The 12867-nt window shown below is 34.2% G+C and overlaps 1 protein-coding gene across 1 annotated transcript in view; it reads left to right on the top strand.

Moving 5' to 3' along the window:
• LOC130235486 (histone-lysine N-methyltransferase set-1-like) overlaps positions 1 to 12867 on the top strand; it is a 41957-nt gene extending 29090 nt beyond the window's left edge. The window contains exon 5 of the mRNA XM_056466076.1: positions 12819 to 12867. Within this exon, the coding sequence (XP_056322051.1) occupies positions 12819 to 12867 (49 nt within the window). The remainder of the gene's footprint in view (positions 1 to 12818) is intronic.

Here is a 12867-nt window from a genome sequence, read left to right on the forward strand (position 1 = left end):
CTATTAAGTGACAAGACTTTTGTCTTACCAAAGTCAGACCTTACTGTCCTAATTAAATAATTAAGGCATGATCATATTTTATTTTGGTAAAATAAGCATAATCTAGAGGCCTTTGCTTTTCATATAAGCCACTTCTGATGCCAAGTGATCAACTAGAAGTCAAGTTATGACTTCTCGTTCCTAAAACTTGGATAAGTGACAAGACTTTTGTCAGGTATTGTACATAGATACATACTACTAGTGCTACTATACTACCATTACTACTATTACCATTACTACTGCTACTACTAATAATAATAAGCTTTTGTCATTTTATTAATCCATTTGATGTATTTTTGCAGAATAACTAAACTATAGAGTTTATCTATAAACTGTTTATAACACAGAAAGAATTATATTTGTATGTAACAGATCCCATAAAAGATATCATTATGAGAGGAGACTGAACGAATGAAAGTATTTTATTTGCATGCCACAAATGTAGAGGACAGAAACGGATATATTTAGTAAAATGATATTAGTTTTCAATGCCTCTCTAAGTAACGTCTTCTCTATGTTTTTAGGTGAAGCTCCTGAAAAAAGCCTGTGTGGAAGCCTAAGGAAAGCCTGTGTTGTGGATATAAGAAGTTGGACGATATCAGTTTTCCATTTTGGCTCTACTATAATAATCTTGTCGGTAAGTAAATGACAAAGTGGAACTCGGCATGTAAAGAACCTGTAAATTAAATAGCAGTTTTGTTTATATTTCTACAGGCAATTTAGTCTTGACATTTAGAGTTATGTTCTAGCAATGCTTGGATAGAGTCTCTCTTCAACATTGGCTCTGTGTTGTGTAATAAATCCATCTGGAAAGTGCATATGTATAAATATACATTTGTCTCTGACATGTCTTTCAATAGGCTGTAATTGCAATCTCTCCAAGGTACAGAACACCATGTTTTGTTTTGTCTTTTTTTTCTAGAGCTTTGACATTGACTGCTTCATTCTCAGTATTCAAAGTTGTGAAAGCTGTTTAGAAAAATCTATGTGTCCTCATAAATTACAATACTCACAATATACAATTTCAGGTATTAATAATTAAAGAAAAAAATATTAACCATGTGTATCACGGACTCATGCAAATTGGCTATTGCTAGAAAGAATACAGCCCTGGTTAACAAAAATTATTTATGTTATTTATTAAATTACCTATTACATTGTGCTTTATTAAATAAAAACAACATGGGCTCATTCTGAAAACATAGCCCTATATGCAGTTTTGGAGACCGCAAATTATATAACCAGAGAATTGCATATCTGTGTTTCGTCTTTAAAACGAACATTACGGGGTGCTATGACGCCATTTCTTTTTCTGATTACCAGCTGACCACTTACCTCCTTGTGGACTGTTTTCCACTGTTACCAGTTTGTCTAGTGGCTTGCAGTGTATGTCGAGGTAATTGAGACACAGAGTGGAGTTGAGTTCGATGACGGGGTTTGAGTCCAGCGAAGAACGATTCCAGAAGGCTGGTCAGACAAAAACAAAAGCCAAAAAATTACATAAACAAGTAAATAACAGGGTGAAATGTGCTAAAATCTGAAAACGTGGTAAAAATCAGGCTGTCGCAAAGGCTCTTCTTTTTCTAGATTGCTTTTGAAAACCCTGTCGGCTAGGATTAGGGAACTGGGTGAGCACTGGTCAATCTGTGCTCTTTAAAACACTATTGGTTGGGGTTAGGGAAGGCGATGGGTGGGGTTATTGGTCGGTCTGTGGATTTACGCGAGAAGAGCAGGCGTGAATTACTTACAAGAGAAATTGAGATTGCAAAAAGTGTACACAGCAGATTTGCAAAACCAAAAACTGCAAAAAAAAAAAAAAAAAAAAGTACCTTCTAGGACGCATCTGGTGCTCTCCAGAAATGTATATACGGGTACGTAATCACAATGAGCATGGGTTGAAGAAAAACATCCACTATCCACTTTAAAATGAAAAAAGCCAATTTTAGAAGTCACATTTAGTTAGAGTTGAGTTTTACCAATTTACCAATCTACTGTATTTGCATGAGCTCCAGGTATGCCGACAGCGTTTTTAGCTTAGCCAGCATATATCATTGAATCGGATTAGACCATTGCCATCTCGCTCAGAAAAATCTAAAAAAGAGTTTTGATCATGCTGCTTTACCTTGACTGCATCATCACAATGATATTATTACACAGTGCTGTTACCTAGTTACCTAGCTGGGCACTATGTTTGCATCTGTTGCACTTATGGTATGACAACAATGATAGAACAAGATTTAATTAAATTAAGGATTTCAGATAGCATTAGGTTAAGTATTGCTTTAAAATGGTTATTATAGTTGGTCAGTGGTGACCGGTTAGATCTTGATACTAGTTGTCTTTCATAGACTGTTGGCAGATGGTCTTTGGGGAGACGGGAAGTTGATGCTTATTCCACCCCCTCTTGTGTCTGACAGGGCATTCACCAGGACAATGACAGGAAACAAGGATGAAATTTGGGTTTGGGAGCTCCTTTCTATTATGGGAACAACTTCTAAAATGAGCAAGACGAGTCAATATATTGAATAGGTCAGACTAGTTTACAGTCACTGGCCTTTAATCTACTATTAGAAATGGCAGATCTTCCTGTTATTACCAGCATGTGTAAGTTGCTTCAAAATAAGTGATAAATTACTAATTACATCCTAAAATTTGCCATAAAATTACTTTTCTTAACACTTTGTCTGAAAATTAATACAATTACTCAAGTAATTTAAGTAACTGGCTCAATACTAATTAAAATCCCAGTATGTTTAAATGCATAGAATATAATCTGAGTCAAACAGGGCCTTTAGCTTTACTTAAAAATTTATACTTAGGAAAATGAAACATCAAATGTTTCAAAGGATGACGACTATTTTGTAAACCATATATATCATTAATATCTTAATTTATCCATCTTCTTAAGCATAGGCAATTGGTGGACAAATGCACCCTTTATTTTAAAAAATCAAGTTGTTTTTCTAATTTATTCTATACTGTATATTGTCATAACTAATTTCTCACTCAATTCATTGTTTAAGCATGTGCAATCATCTGTATGAAGGTGACCTTTAGTTAAAAATAAAAATATTCTGCAAAAATACATTTGTATTACGCAAAATACAATTATTCTGCTCCTCTGGATTCATTTATCAGAAACTGTTGAACTTATTTACATTTTTTTAGGCAAGCATATTACAATTAACAGTAATTAATTTATCTAAAAATAATAATTAATCCTTTCCCAGTACTGGGTTGCAGCTGGAAGGGCATCCGCTGTTTAAAACATATGCTGGATAAGTTGGTGTTTCATTAAGATGTGGCGACCCCTGATAAATAAAGGGACTAAGCCAAAGTAAAAATTAATGAATGTATAAAAAGAAATCCCTTACTTTACTTTTTAGTTGATACACTTATTACAATAACTAATCATTTTGTCACTAATTACACCCAACACTGATTATTAGGAGACATGAATTATCCAGTCGTATGATGTAGTGCAGAAATTCCCATACAAAGGTTAATTTTAGGTTTGTATAACATGCTTGGTCCATTTTATTGTAGATTTCTGTCAAAGATCAATACAATGTTTGGCCAAAAATCAATTAATCTCATAACAGTGATAGGTTTTGTGCCATTACTGATCTAAGCCACGATTACAAGCCACTGACATCCCAAAGACTTTCAGTTGGGTTCGGATCAATTGGTGGTGCAAAATTCAAACTCTTTTCACACACTTTGAGCCTTCTGAATCTTTACATTGTAATCCTGTAAATATTTTACAGGATGCATCTTTCAACATGGGCATTTACGAAGTGCACCACAATGCATCGGGTAGGATTAAAAGAATTGTTGCCAAGATTAAACCAGAAACAATGTAATCACTGCAATGAAGATCCATTCATAGATTTTTCAGTGACAGAGTGTTGGGCACTTAAGGCTCATTGATACACGAGGTCAAATGAATCCCATCTGTCCAGAGCTAACAGAAGGTCTATACTGGGGTCACACACACATTTTAATGATGGTTATTTGAGGGATGGTTATGCTGTGTAGCAGCAGTCCAGTCAAAACCGATCATGAGCACTGTTCACCATTCAATTCAATTCATCTTTATTTCTAAAGCGCTTTTACAATGTAGATTGTGTCAAAACCTCTTAACATAGAAGTTCTAGCAATTTGAACTTGTGTCAGTCCAGTTTTCAGAGTTAAATTTCAGTTTAGTTCATTTTAGTGTGCTTTAATTTTTACTGCTGAAAATTAGCTGAATAGTTTCACCATTGAAACTACCTGAATGAGAATACATTAACATTTCTACATTTGGCAGATTCTTTTGTCCTCAGCAACTTGCATTGCTTTAAAAGTATTTTTTAATCAGTTCTTACTATAGCTAGGAGTCATAACATTTAAACTCAACCCTCAAACCTTACAGTGGACATGAGAGAGTTGAAACTGAACCTTGTACATAGTAAAAGAACATGGCTTGATTCGTTGAGTTCTGTTTTTGTTTTTAAATATACAATGTTTATGTGGCCTCGCAGTATGTGCGTACCATTTAACTCTGAAAGTAATGGAACTAGAAAGCATTGTTGGAAGGAATGTTATTCTCTGGTCAGTTTTCTGCTGGGAATCTCAGACTGCAACCATTCGCGTGTATGAACATTTGACACATGTTGCCTATAGCTTAAAAAAAATTCCAACAAGGCTTTATGTCCAATGGCCTCTTCCAGACACACTGCTCACATTTTCCAGCAATGGTTTGAACAATATAAGAAAACGTTCCTTGTGTTGCTTGTGTTGCCCATATTTCTAATTCCAATTCTCAGCCCAGTTGAGCGTTTGTAGGATCCAAAAATCTGAGTCACATTGCTACCTAAAGGTCTTGAATCATCTGCTGTAACATGATGCCGGAAGAAGTTAAATATTTTGTAAGGATATTTCCATTCAATTATGCGATATGGGATATGTTCATTCATCAGTGAGTTGGTGCGGTTTTATGACTACAAAAACTATCAAATTATTTTATGGTGGACTGACAAATAACTTGGGATACCGTATTACCATTAACATAGAGAAAAACTATGCATTGTATACCGCTCTTGAAAAAATAAAAAATAAAATGTGTAAACCTCTTTACAACCCGTACAAAAAATACTATGGTTTTGTAAGTAAAACTGTAGCAACCATGTTGATAATTACAGGCAGGTGTGTTTGACATGGGTTGCAGCTGAAATCTGCATGGAGGTAGATTTTCAGGAACAGGGTTGGCCACCCCTGATTTAAGTAGTAGTACTGTTGTAGTAATACTATGATAACACTGTAGGAACAATGACTGCATTAACAAAGTTTTTGGTGCAAACCATGGTTTTAAACCATGGCACAAAATGTTTTTACTGCAGTAAAGCTATAGTGAACTGTAGGAACCACAGAACCAAAGCAGGTTGCAGGTTTAACACAATTTATGCAATAACAACAACAGCAACAAAAAAAAAAAAAAACAATGAATACATTAAATTCTATGATACAGATTTTATTAAAATTATTTGGAAAATGTGTAAAAATATGTGGTAGTAAAAGCATATGGTAGTAAATCAGTGGTAAAGAATTTCTATTAAATGTTTACATTTAAACAAAACAAACAAAAAAATAACTCAGTCCATTGTAGTTAAATACTATAGTTTTATTCAAATGCTGTAGTAAAACCATGGTTCATTTTGTAATTACTGTGTTACTTTGGGTTTATTCAAATGCTAATAAAACCATGTTTCATTTTGTAATTATCATTGCTTTACTTAAATTACCATAGTAAAACTACAGTTCATTTTCATCACAGTTTAGCATCTACTACAGTAAAACCATAGTTAATTGTCACAAGGGAAGTCACCACCCAAAGCTATTAACGTCATTTAATGTACTTTTAAGTTATACCATAAAAAAGGGGTCTCTGAAAACTGTGAGACTCAACACATAAAGGGAGTATTGCTGAATGTTTTGATCTATCAAGTCCATTAAAGAGTCATTACTTACAGCAGAAACTGTAGCTCTCTAGAGTAGCTCTTTGGCTTTAACCTGTAATAGTGGGATAACAGTCGCTTCATCAGTCTTAACTCTGGCACTGGCTCTTCAGAACGCTTCTGCCAAGACGAGGGACACTGACGTCACATGCTGTAATGGGAGGACTGAAATTTATAGTTCAATGAATTACTGCTTGCTTCAGCTCCACCCCATTCACTGATCTGCATTAATTCAAGAGCTTCACACTTCTTAATTCAGCCCAAAAAGTCCTTAAGTTGTTTTCTGCAGTGCTAAAACTTCAGACATGGTTTGACTAATGAGTTGTGCTTCCTTTCTTTAGATTCTTTAGATTTCTTTAGAGGTTTAGTGTCTCTAGCATACAAAACTTTCTGGTGTTAACAGACTTGGACCGACTCAGTTCGCATTATCTGCGTCAGACTAAGATGGAAATATGTGATACTTGAGCAAGCTCATCATTACATGCCTCACTGTCATCAAGTCACCATGGCTACAAACACATTGCAACTGAATACTGAGTCCAGAGCCCTGTTCTGTACACAGAGTTTGCTGTAGATTATAATTGACGGTTACATTCTATAACCTACCTTTTTATAACTCTCCGTTAAAGAATTAAAGTAATCACAATGGATGTACTTAAAATCTGCTATTTAAAAAAAAAAAAACTCTGGATGCCTGTAAAGTTGGTAAAAAAATGGAAAATTATATCAGGCAGTGTTTCCTCTAGGGTTTTTTCCAGCTGTGATGGCAAGCCTTTTACACAGATCTGCCAAGTATCCATATGGTGTTATTTCAATGACAAATCATCACCTTAGAATTATAACGTTCTATCTGACATTTTTGTCAAAATTGAGTTATTCACATATTCTTATATTCATCATATCCATCTCATTTTGTAATTGAGTTTTTTTTTGTAAGTTGTTTACATTTTAATACTTTTTATTTAAAAAAAAACAAGAATGCTTTATCAACAAAGTCGAACTCTAGCTTGGCTCTATTAGGTTCTTTCTGTGAGCCAACCAGCATTTTTAATGCCTGTATGAGGACCAATCAGGATCAGCTTTCTTTGTCATTTCGCTGGACTGCTCCATTGACAGCGGGATCGGTAGAGCTACGTATCGTTGGATTTGCTCTTCAGTGTTTGGACTCTCAGTAGTGATTTTTTTTTTAACCACACTGAACTGATCTAAACTGAACTGAACTTAAACACTACAAACTGACCTACACTGTTCCAATTTACTATGACCTTTTATGTGAAGCTGCTTTGACACAATCTACATTGTAAAAGCACTATACAAATAAAGGTGAATTGAATTGAATTGAATTGAATTGAAAAGCATACACTACGGACAATTTAGCCTACCCAATTCACCTGTACCATATGTCTTTGGACTGTGGGGGAAACCGGAGCACCCGGAGGAAACCCTCGCCAACACGGGGAGTACATGCAAACTCCACACAGAAACGCCAACTGACCCAGCCGAGGCTCGAATCAGCAACCTTCTTGCTATGAGGCAAACGTGCTACCCACTGCGCCACCGTGCAGCCCTAGACCTTAATCTATAAAGTAAGATTATGGAAACTGTGTTCTTCTTAACTGAAAGCTACGTCATGTTTGTTGGCCTCACGCATCACACACCTGTCAGTCAATCAGTCAGTCAGCATGTCAGCTTAAAGGGTTAAACAAATAACGCACAGCTCTACTACGGTTACAGAAAAGTTTGCGCTGTTATAATTCACTTACCTTTTAATATGTTTTGGTGCGATTATAGCCCGCTATTAAAAAAACGACTGAATGTTTTGAATCAGAAGCTGTAATGTAGCCGTTGCGGGATGAATTTTGGTGTGGCAAAATTTATAGCATTCCGGTGAAATTGTAATTCTTTTTGAAATATTTCCCGAATGGTTTTTGATGGAGAGAATTTTTTTAACACATTTTAAACATATTAGATTTAATAACTAAAATTTCATTAATTTAATTAAACATTAATTTAATTAAATTTATTTTTAATTACATAAAAAAAATTATTACATTTACAAAATATTATATTTTTAAGTTATACACTTTAAATTTAATTATATTTCATATTATTTAATTTTAATTACATTTTACATTTTTATTTATATTTTAATAGATTTTTTTACATTTAAATTTTAACAAATTAATTTAATTTAGTTTTTAATTACATTTAAAAAAAATTATGTATACATTTTTAATTTAATTACAGTTTTTACATAAAATTTTTAACGATTTAATTCAATTAAATAACATTTTTATTATATTTTAATTTATACATTATTAATAAAATTTTTATTACATTTTTAATTTAATTTTTAACATTTCATTTTTAACTATTTAATTCTATTAAATTAACATTTTTATAAATTTTTAAATTTATACAGTTTTTATTAAATTAAATAAAATTTTTTTACAAAAAATTGGGGGGGGCTTATATTTTTGACTTCAACTTTACCTGTATGGTACCTTTAATTGTATTAAATTATATATTTATCCATACATTGATCTCATATATTGACGTAACGTCATTTATTCGGACTTGTGCTTATGGAAATCTTTTTAAAATCATGCTGGCATGGGTGAAAGTTAATGTTTCGTAGTGCAAGATGTGTTTTTTGTTTTAGTGTGTGCAGACAAATAATGGAATGCTTGGCTTAAGTGAAAGTTCACTCAGAAATACACATTGTGTCATAATTTACACATTATTCCAAACCTGTTTGAGTTTCATTCTTATGTTAGACACAAAAGAAGACATTTTGAAAAATGGTAAAACTAGTAAACATTGACTTCCATAGATTCCAAACATTGTTTTCTTACTATGGAAGTTTCCAGCTTTCTTCAAATCATCTATTTTTGTGATCAAAAGAAGAAAGAAACTCTTAAAGGTTTGGAACCACTTGAGGGGGCATAATGTACATTTTTATTTTTGGGTGAATTTTCCCTTTAGGTTAAAAATTTTGCTTTCATTGCTGGAGCCACAAGCGTGACATTTACAGATATTAATGTAATTGGACTGGAAATGATGAGCAGAATTAAAATAAAGGTCAGCGTAGTGCATTGGAAGTGGGCTTTACAGTCAAGTGGATTTTGTTCTTTGTGCCAGAATGAAGCTTTGTCATCAAAATGACATAAAGCATGCTCCAAACAAGGTTTACATAATGAGCGTTATTCAGGCTATTACGTCATGATTTAAAGAGCCCCTGTTTTGCATTGGAAAAGGTAATTTTGCTTTTGGGGGTTTCCAACAACAGGCTGATATAATATGCATTTATTTTTACCTAATTATCCCAACGACTCCCATATGATTCGCTCAGCAATTAATTCTTTCTCAAACCCCTCCTTAGCATGAAGCTAATCTCTGCTGATTGGTCCGATGACCCAGTCTGTTATGATTGGTCAGAGAGAAGCGCCCACCATGACTATGAAGTAGCAGAGAGTATGTGAACCCCAAGTAATAACAACGACACACATTCAGTATTAATCCACACAGTGGCAAAAGTTGAATTATTTTGAAAATTGGAACAGCTGATGGTGATCATAGCAAAGACAAACGGCAGAGGATTGTGAGTTCAGAAAGCACGCGTCACATTTTAAACGTGGTTTTGGATGCAATATGTGAACAGCTCCATAATGATTTAACCTGAGAGATACAGTACAGGCACTTATCTATAATAGATAAGTAATTACAAGCCGTGTGGAGTGATTACAACTTACAACACACAATTAAACACATATTTTGCAAGCTACACAAAATGAGGCAACAATTTTAATTACACTTGCATGTTATGATGCGGAGGAAGAAGAAACTGGTCCATGTGAACTGTAACAGTTACTGAAAAAGTCCCTTTAAATGTCTGACAAAGTCCTATACATAATAGTCTCTGCTGCTCCTACCTTTAATAGCAAACGGCCAGAAAATCCTACGTTGTGCTCAAGTTATTGTATCAGAAATCCGAAAAATGACTGGAGCAAACACAGCACACGGTTGGCTATACAGTGGTATTGTTCTGAAAATGAACTTTAAGACTTTATTCCCCGCAGCCAAATCTCCATTTGTCAGTGATGGTCATCTTCACGTCATGATCAGTGCTGTGATCCCCTACGCTCCACTAGTGTCTGAATGGAAAGGCGCGTTCATATTTTACCGGATCTTGAACTACAAATTTCGTGATGAACCATATCGATGTCGATGCGTTCAAGCAAAATATTCGAACCCAGCTCGATTTATTTATGCGACTCTGAGTCGACTATTTTGTTAAAGAATCAGTTGTTTCAAACACGGTGCACTTTCGGATTTAAACCTCAGCTGGATGTTTTCATTCACCTAGTGCTGTATTACACACTGAATAGAAGGTAATTTTCAAAAACCTTTAATAGGGGCTTTTAAATAATCACTTTAGTAAGTAATCTTTGAAACAAAATTTACATTTGGTCCACTCCAATCTCTGGGATAATTATTTATTATTTATTTATTATTAATAATTGTATTTATTTTTTCAATACTTTACTATCAAGCATGACTATGGAATCCTGTTAATAAAAAATTAAATAAATATAAGGTATTATGTCTCCCAATTCTGACTTTTTTTTTTCAAATTCAGAGCTGAGTTGAAACATGAACTTACTGAGAATACAGTGTAAGAAGAAGTTATGATTTGTGTGACGTAGACTTGCAGTTGTAAGAAGATATTGTTGGCTAAAAAGTCAAAGTGTTCTTTTATTTATTTTTTCAGGGTGGGCACAAACGTCTATAAATAATGGTTTATGCTAAAAATGAACTTTTAATTATTTGTTGTAAATCTGCCGACCATGAAGCTTGTGCTTTAATGGAATGTCCTGTAAATGGAATAATCGGCTAATCATTGCATCCCTATTAACGATATCGGTGCATTGTACCAAAAAAGGCCTTTTCTACAAACATATCCAAATGTTTTCGGCTGCGCGTGCCACTCGCTAAATGTCTGGTAACTCAAGCTCTGCGCAGCTTTCAACTGCAGCTCGTCCTGTATTGAACAGACGCACGTCACTTCATAACTATAGCAACTGTTTTTCGACTGAACTAAATATATTTCTGATGTCTTGGTCACACTTGCAGGGCTGGAACAAATTGCCTCGGGGGCCGGGTTTGGCCTGCGGGCTGCTAATTGAAAAGCCCTGCTATCGGGTTAGAGTTAAAATGTTAGTTGGGGGTAATTATGCATAGCTTATTGTGATTGGCATAGTACGTTAATGATATGTGTAACGATGACACTAAATAAAGTGTCTAACTAAATAATGACACAAAGTTTTACTTGTTTACTAATCTTTGTAACTTTTCCTTGTTTAATTTTTTTTCTAAGAGATGCCTCAGACTTTTGGACCTCGGTGTAGGTCACTGTATAGAGCAGTTGTTCATGTAGGCAGTGCATAATTTATTTATTTATTTTCCTAGACTCTTCAAACTAAACCCACGTGTGTCCCACCCCGAGGCTTGAAGTGTTTTTAGAGGCCAGGTTAGTCACTGCTGCTGTGATTCATCCTCTTCACTGCGCATCACATGTTCCCTCCTGATGCATAATAAGACCAAGGCTGCATTAATTCTGTCCCAAATGGACTTGAACACCCACCTGAGCCAAAAATTTACAGGTTTAGTACAAAAACAACAACATATAGATAAAAATAATATAATAAATATTTGTAAAAAATTATGTGTTTTTTTTTCAGATCTGTTAAAATATTCATTCATTTATTCATTCATTCATTCATTTTCTTTTTTCAGGCTTATTCCGTTTATTAATCAGGGGTTGCCACAGCCGATGTACAGTATATCTGAAAATTATATTTTGAACATGACATTGTTTGGACTTGAGGTGAACTGGAACTGTGGGTACTTGGGAGATTGTGATATGCTGTGTGGTTTCCGTTGGTGTCATCTTTTATTTTGCAGATTGTGTATCTGTAATTTCACTCTATCCCACCCATGTCCTGCCCTATCCGACCAATCTACAGATTGTTTACGTTTGCTGTGAGATCATTTCAGAATGCAAAATAGTGAAAGTGTCGCGCGTGGATGTCAAACTCCAGGGACATTTTCTTCTGTGTTTGGCACATCTTATTGTCGTTCAGTCTGACTTTATTACAGCTGAGATCTTACAGTGTGACATGGGAGCCATGTTCGTGCAGTCTGACATGCTATAATTGTTCAGGATTATATAAAAATCACACAGTGTGAGCCGGCCTTTATGAATTCAAAAAATCAACTGAAATCCAATAGGTAAATTGTAATGTAATATTACATTACAATTTACCTATTGGATTTCAGTTGATTATATATATATATATATATTTATTCCCAGTGATGCATTGCGGCTGGAAAGGCATCCGCTGCATAAAACGTATGCTGGATAAGTTGGCGGTTCATTCTGCTGTGGCGACCCCAGATTAATAAAGGGACTATCCTGAAAAGAAAATTAATATGAATATATATATATATATATATATATATATATATATATATATATATATATATATATATATATATATATATAAAATATTATTATTATTATTATTATTATTTTTATTATTTTTATTTTTTATTTTATTATTATGATTATTTATTATGATTATCTTTTTCTCTTGGAACAATTCTGGGAAGACTGTTCCTCTGGAGTAGCTGGGTCAGACATGTTTATTAAAAAATGTTTCTTATTTCCCAAAGTTTTTTAATTTTCTTAAGACCCCTTGTGTCCTTATTGTCCTGTTCCAGACTGTCACGCATTCCCATGCATATTCCCACCAGACAGACCGAGGAATAG

This window comes from Danio aesculapii, chromosome 9 (genome assembly GCF_903798145.1).
Source record: "Danio aesculapii chromosome 9, fDanAes4.1, whole genome shotgun sequence".
NCBI lineage: Eukaryota > Metazoa > Chordata > Actinopteri > Cypriniformes > Danionidae > Danio > Danio aesculapii.